Source organism: Triticum aestivum, chromosome 5B, assembly GCF_018294505.1.
Source record: "Triticum aestivum cultivar Chinese Spring chromosome 5B, IWGSC CS RefSeq v2.1, whole genome shotgun sequence".
NCBI classification, from domain to species: Eukaryota; Viridiplantae; Streptophyta; class Magnoliopsida; order Poales; family Poaceae; genus Triticum; species Triticum aestivum.
In genome coordinates, this window is record NC_057807.1 from 288,086,481 (window position 1) to 288,094,264 (window position 7,784).

Genomic DNA, 7,784 nt, shown 5'->3' on the forward strand with positions numbered 1-7,784 from the left:
GATGGCAAAGAGCTTGTGGCTTTGCCATCAGCTGGCAGATGGCAAAGCCTATTAACGGGGTTAGCCCCGTTAGAAGGCTAACGGCATACTTTGTCATCTGCCAGCAGATGGCAAAGGCTGCAGGCTCTTTGCCGTCTACCAGTAGATGGCAAAGGCTGCATGCTTTGCCGTCTGCCAGCAGATGGCAAAGAGCTTTGCTATCTGCTGGCAGATGGCAAAGAGCCCAAATAGGCCAGCCCAAATTTTACATGTAGATGACACATGGCCTCTTTGCCATCTGCCAGCTGATGGCAAAGCTCTTTGCCATCTGCCAGCAGATGGCAAAGTGACTATATTGCCCCATTTAATTTTGTTTTTTCTTAAATCAGTTCATTTTCACAGAAAATCAAACACAAATATATTTATATGACCAATATAGCATATTCAACACATATTATCAATAGTCATGAACACATATATATCCAACACATGTTAACAATAGTAGCAAGTTTCATCCGTACATACACGTAGTTTCATCAATATTACACAGTTTCATCCATAGGTAGCAAGTTTCACAAGATAAAAACAAAAACTAAATACAAGCACTCCATCAACCCAAGCTTCCGTGATCTTAAGCAAATCTGTAAAATGGGAAAGAAGAAAGTTAGAAGAAGAAGATTATTATGATGCGGAAATATGCATGGAAAAGGGCAACCACAGTCAACGTATATGAAAAAGGACACTTGCACGCAAAACAACACATGCCCAATTCTGATTTGAATTCTAATAGGAGAAAAAAAACAAAGCCAGCGCTACACAGAGGCAAACCTGCCACCTAAACCAATGTCACGTCCATGTCCATAGCTAAAGAAAAGTACGAAAAGAAAGAGGAAAGCAGTCCGATCTGCATATGAAATCCCTAACAAGAAGTAATGCATTTGATTTAATTTTTTTACGGTGGGCATTTGATTTAAATTATAATATTTTTTAGGAATATCAAGCTTTACTCCTTTTTTTTAATTTTGCGAGAATATCACACTTTATAGAACTCCAAATGGGGCCTAAATTTTGCGGTAAACGTAACTTGATAGAAATAATTAAAGGTGGAAGCGCAATGTAAGACCCAGCTATTTTCACATGTATATACATTAGTTCTAGGAGGAAGGTGAGGTACATCTTTCATGTCCAGGATCCTAACTAAACTATTTTAACAGAATAAAGATACACCCTGCTTATTTTTAAGACATAATATAATGTAATGTACATTCTTTTTGAACATAAACAAATCTAAGCAACTTTGGAACTAAAACAGTGCTGAAACACGGATCCAGTTTCAAATAAAATTAGACTTTCATTTATTTTCTGTACCATGCACAATATGAAAACGGATAACCCATGTGAATGTAACATGCAGCAGATGTATCAAGATACGTTGGTTGCTTTGTCAACAAAACATAGAAAAATGTAATATATGTATCGACAAGATTGAGTTGGATGGGACTGTGGAAGAGAGTTGAGTTTTGGCAACTCAAATTTTATGTCCTTCTCATGTTAAGAACTATCTGAAGCCATCATGGAATGGTTAGATCATACAGGAGTAAATATTCAAAGTAAGAAATAATATCAAATACGTGATAAGTCATATTAGTTTCACTTAATTACTTGATGAAAACTATATGCATGATTTAAAAAGAAATGCTTTGATGAGAACAGTGTAGAAGAGAGCTTCTAACAATGTTTAGATTTGAACTTTTAAATTATGTGAAAGGATTTCTTAAAGCATAACCTCAACATGTTACTCCTTTGGTTTCTAATTAGCTATAGACAATGAATCCTAAAAGCTATAGAGAAAATTTGTACACTTAAACATTTTTAAGAATGACTATCAACATTTTAAAGCTTTAGCTTGATTACATCAAGGAATATTCCATTAATGGTTTGTTTTCAAAGTATTGTTTTCCAGGAAAAAAACATGTTCATATAAGAAACAATGGTCCAGGTAGAGTATTCAAGACAATCTCTATATTAGGACAGATACATCTTTTGTAAAATCTAGCGGCGCAAATGCGCGGGTCACCCCGCTAGTTTATAAAATAAATACAAAACAAAATATGCAAAAGCTGTACAATGGTTAAGTGCTCACATTTAAATGCTCAAGATGCAGAACGCTTATTTACAATAGTTTAGGTTTTTAAATTTGTCATCTTGAAGCATCACACTAGCAAATGACATGAAAGATCACAGGAAATAACACTGCCCCCTGATCAAGTATACTCTAAGCATCAAAGAAGTCAAACAAGCTCATTGTGCATTTTCTTTTTCAGCATGAGACACAATAAAATGTCTAGAAAATCTATTGAATGGCATCAGTCCCAAATTCTATCTGGTGTGCTAGTAAATCTGGACGATCGATGAACATCAAACATATCAAGGTGGCATGCATAGAAATCTGGAACTAAACTAAGAACTTCGAATTAAAAGAGGAGAAGCAAAGGTTCAGGAATTAGTTGCTCCCCTGCCGATGCATTGGTTATCGAGGTTGAGGAGGTTGTGTCCATGGCCGCACCATCGACCTGAGCTGCAACCCAGCATCCACCGCAGACCCGTCTTTGCGCTCGAAAGAGACAACCGTTTATATGACAACTCAACAAATTATATGACAACTCCAAAACTAATTCTTAAGTCATAAGGTAATGAAGTAACAGTGTAACACTGCTATCTCTGTTAGTAGGCATAGAACACATATGCCCAAACATATTGCTGCTACTCCTGCTTTTGCACTTAAGGTGAACAAATTGCACCAGTGATTCATAAACCCAAGCATAAATAATTATTTCATGCAGAAGATGGCTGCTTGCATTTCATGGCATTTAGATGGGCATATGATAGTCTGCATGTTGGTTCAGCAACTTTTCAAATTAAGTTGTGATAAATTAAAATATATGCATTTCTCATAGTGGTTAAGACGCTAAGTTCAACGAATATGCTAGTGTTCAGTTAATTCTTAGGTAACTTACTGATTTGTGAGATGAAACATGGTAGCCATGTGGAGGCAGTGCATATTAGTTGAAAGTTATAATTCTACAATGATTCAGAAAGTATACACTTAAGCAGCTATAAAGCAAACCTTCTCTTTCCAAAGCCACTGCACAATTAGTTCAATGCATGAAAAATGACAGAAAAAAGGCCTAGAGAGAGAAAATAATGCTCATGTTCGACCATTCATCATTTGAACATATTGATTAGAGCGCTGGGGTGCATGAGAGGATTTCTTAAGAATTAGTTCAAACTTAACCAAAAATAACTGAGCATTCGAACAAATTAAGCAATTAACTTGCAAGACAGCATACTATGCCTAGCAAGAAGTGAATTATCTAGTGGGAGTCTCACAAGTCAATAATATTGCTGCAAGATCTATTCCATCACTAGGAAGAAAGTCAATACATGGTCTAATTTTCGTAGTTACCAGTAAAAACTTAATAGAAGATACAGTATCTAAGGAAACATACTAATCGCTATCAATTTGAAAACAATGAAGGGATACTGATTTCCATAGATCATGGGCGAGTACCTGAACAACTGCATCGCGGCTGCTCCCCTTCACCACCTCCTCGAGCTTCACGTTGTCCAGTTGATCGAATCAACACAAAATCAGAAAGGAGAACTCCAATCAGCACCCAAGCGAGATCTCCGCACCCCCATAACCGCTCAAGACAGGGGAAACATAGGAAAGCACAACATCGACCAGCAGCACGGCGGTGCGGGGGAAGTAGCGGAAGATGTGGTCCCCGACGCGCTTGGCGATGGCGGGGAGGTCGGCGTCGTCGCGGCGCGCGTTGGTGTGGTAGTATCCGACGACGGCGAGGACCTGCGCCTGGAAGTGGTCCTCGACGAGGGTGAGCGCGAGCTCGAGCGTGGGGAGCAGCGGGAGGTGGTGCGGCTGGTGGGAGAGCGACACGGCGTCGGCGACCGAGACGACGACCGGGGAGGCGGCCGGGTCCGCCAGGCGGCCGACGAGGAGCCCGTTGACGGCCGCCGCCGGGTGCTTGAGCGCGTGCAGCGCGAGCTTCACGTACGCCGCCTGCAGCGGCGGACGTGGCGGCGGCGAGCGTGCGCGAGCTCGAGAGGATGGATGGATGGCGGCGGCGAGCGTGCGCGAGCGTGGCGGCGGCGAGATTGCATCCGGGGGCGGCGACGATGGAGTGGGATGGGATAGGGTTTGGGTGGTTGGGCTGCCCGGAGGGTGGGGGTTCTTTTCTTTCTTTCTATTTTTTTGTTTAGATAAATGGGATGGATGGATGCCATGTCATCAATCCATGACACAAACATTTCAACCAATGAGAACAAAAATAACCCCACAGTTTTTTTTACCTGGAAAAAAATAAGCCCATCTCTTTGCCATCTGCCAGCAGATGGCAAAGAATCTTTGCCGTCTGCTGGCAGATGGCAAAGAGGTGGGGCTGGTACGCCATTACACTCTTAACGGCCATAGGATTTGTCAACCTCTTTGCCATCTGCTGGCAGATGGCAAAGATTATTTGCCATCCACTAGCAGATGGCAAAGAATTGGCTGATGGCAACCATGTTCTTTGCCGTCTGTCAGTTCTTTGCCATCTGTTTTTTATAAGCAGATGGCAAAGACGTTCTTTGCCATCAGCTGGCAGATGGCAAAGAGTTGGCTGATGGCAAATACTCTGTTTCCAGTAGTGTAATATTCCAAACTGAAAATTTAGGATGTTACACTACCTAGCTACTAATAGTCTTCGTGCTTTCACTTCATTGAATACTTGACTATGGCTTGTCTAGTGTAGTCTACCTTCCGCTGCATGTGAATAGGGTCATTTATATTGTTTGTCTTCGAAACTCCCATGTTTTGAAGACTTTCATAAAAATCACCTATTCACCACCACCACCACCACCCCTCTAGTCGATATCCAGCTCTTTCAGTTTTGCATATCATTAACACAATTAACATAAAAGGAACTTATAATAACATCATTGCAATCATGCTTTTCATCCAAGGCACTATTGTGAATCACTTCAAAAAAAATCTTTCAACACTTCATCACACTTTTCAGATTCACGAATTTCAAGCAAAACCTCATAGAGATAATCTAGTGCACTCAATTCACTAGCAATTGGTTCATCATAATTGGATCTTTTAAAAAGATTAGCAAGTGGATGAGGATCCATACACCTTTTGGTTCTTGATTTTCAATAAATACACAATTATTCCAAGCAAACAAGCAAATGAACCGAGTAAGACATAAGGGCAAACAAAAAGATGAACGGGAGAAGGGCGAATAAAAGGCAAATAATTTCAAAAATCATTTTAGAAGTGGAGGAGAGGAAAACGAGAGGCAAATGGCGAATATGTAATGCAAGAGATGAGAGTTTTATGATGGGTACTTGGTATGTCTTGACTTGGCATAGATCTTCCCGGCAACGGCGCCAGAAATTCGTCCTGCTACTTGTTGAGCTTGCGTTGGTTTTTTCCTTGAAGAGGAAAGGGTGATGCAGCAAAGTAGAGATAAGTATTTCCCTCAGTTAGAGAACCAAGGTATCAATCTAGTAGGAGACAACGCACAAGCCACCAATACCTGCACAAACAATCAAACAACTTGCACCCAACACAATAAAGGGGTTGTCAATCCTTTCACGATCACTTGCAAAAGTGAGATCTAATAGAGATAGAAAAACGTAAGGTAAAATATTTTTGGGTTTTTTGGTTTATAGATTGGAAAGTAAAAGATTGCAAAATAGTAGATCGTAAACTTATATGATGGAAAATAGACCCGGGGGCCATAGGTTTCACTAGAGGCTTCTCTCAAGATAGCAAATAATACGGTGGGTGAACAAATTACTGTCGAGCAATTGATAGAAAAGCGCAAAGTTATGACGATATATAAGGCAATGATTGTGAAATATAGGCATCACGTCTATGTCAAGTTGACTGAAATGATTTTGCCATCTACTACTATTACTCCACACATCGACCGAGTCCTGCCTGCATCTAGAGTATTAAGGTCATGAAGAACAGAGTAACGCATTAAGTAAGATGACATGATGTAGAGGAATAAACTCAAGCAATATGATGTAAACCCCATCTTTTTATCCTTGATGGCAACAATACAATACGTGCCTTGCTGCCCCTACTGTCACTGGGAAAGGAGACCGCAAGATTGAACCCAAAGCTAAGCACTTCTCCCATTGCAAGAAAAACCAATCTAGGTGGCCAAACTAAACTGATAGTTCAAAGATAATTACAAAGATATCAAGTCATGCATATAAGAATTCAGAGAAGATTCAGATAATATTCATATATAAGTTGATCATAAATCCACAATTCATCGGATCTCGACAAACACACCGCAAAAGAAGATTACATTGGATAGATCTCCAAGAATATCGACGAGAACATGGTACTGAGAATCAAAGAGGGAGAAAAAGCCATCTAGCTACTAGCTATGGACCCGTAGGTCTGAGGTAAACTACTCACGCTTCATCGGAAGGGCAATAGAGTTGATGTAGAAGCCCTCCATGATCAAATCCGCCTTTGGCGGGATGCCGAAAAAGGCCCCTAGATGGGATCTCATGGGAACAAAGGTTGCGGCGGTGGAAAAGTGTTTCCGTGGATGTTTCTGGTGGTTTGGGGATATATGTGAATATATATATATAGGACGAAGAAGTAGGTCGGTGGAGTCACGTGGGGCCCACAAGGCAGGGGGCGCGCCCTCCCGCCTTGTCACCGCCTTGTGGCTCTTCTGACTTGAACTCCAAGTCTCCAGGGTGTCTTCTGGTCCAAGAAAAATCACCGCGAAATTTTATTCCGTTTGGACTCCGTTTAGTATTCATTTTCTGCGAAGCTCGAAAACAAGGGAAAAAACAGAAACTGGCAGTGGGCTCTAGGTTAATAGGTTCCCAAAAATAATATAAAATAGCATATTAATGCATATAAAACATCCAAAATAGATAATATAATAGCATGGAACAATTAAAAATTATAGATACATTGGAGACGTATCACTTAACCTAGCCATCGATGGATTATAACTTAAGTTTACTCACCGCAGGGACCTGCCTTTATATACACAGGTCGAGGCCCTGGGCTTACAGGAGTCCAGGTCGGGCCATATCTCATGACCTAACCTTGTTCTAAGTCGTCTTTCCTTACCAGGCAAGTCATCGTCGGGTGGCTTACAACACCGGATCTCGCACCATCTTATGGGCTTGGGCTGATGGCAGCTCACCATGTAAGTCACCTTCCGGGTCTCATGTCTTAGTCTTAGGCCTGGCTAAGGCCTCCTTTATGAATCACCAACAGCCTAGCCCGGCCCAGTTAGGGCGGGTCTCACCGTGGGGTTATATCCCCAACATTAGGCCCTAGATTGATTTGAACTTGTTCATGTCAATCTTCACTGCCTCTGGATGGCGGGTCTTCTTCGATTCCTTCCAGCGTTTTAACCTTGAACAGTTCTTCATAACCTGCCATATGGAAAGATGACGTCATGTTAAATAAATTCAGAAAAACTTTATGACATCACAATGGATCTTTGCATTAACCAGCCATTCCGAGAATCGAGGCATCTCCTTTGGGCGCAGTAATTATCATGTCTCCTCGATTTTCACACCTGCATGTTAACTGTTCCACCAACCTTTCCTTATAAATAGGCACGAGGGGTCAATCTTTTTACTTTTTACCTCTATCTCCTCTGCCTCTTCTTCTTCCTTGCTACCGCAACCGCAACCAGAGCTCCGCCGCATCAGCTGAACCATGCCGACCACTCTGTCAAGGCCGGTGCATC

At 41.4% G+C, this 7,784-nt stretch overlaps 1 protein-coding gene across 1 annotated transcript; it reads right to left on the reverse strand.

Moving 5' to 3' along the window:
• Nucleotides 1-518: 518 nt before the first annotated feature.
• LOC123114751 (ER membrane protein complex subunit 8/9 homolog) lies at nucleotides 519-4,370 on the reverse strand. Its single transcript, XM_044536174.1, has 2 exons — nucleotides 4,351-4,370; nucleotides 519-4,244 (listed from the first exon to the last, which is right to left on the reverse strand). The coding sequence occupies exons 1-2, from the start codon at nucleotides 4,368-4,370 to the stop codon at nucleotides 3,650-3,652; spliced, it is 615 nt and encodes a 204-aa protein (XP_044392109.1). The 3' UTR covers nucleotides 519-3,649.
• Nucleotides 4,371-7,784: the final 3,414 nt, after the last annotated feature.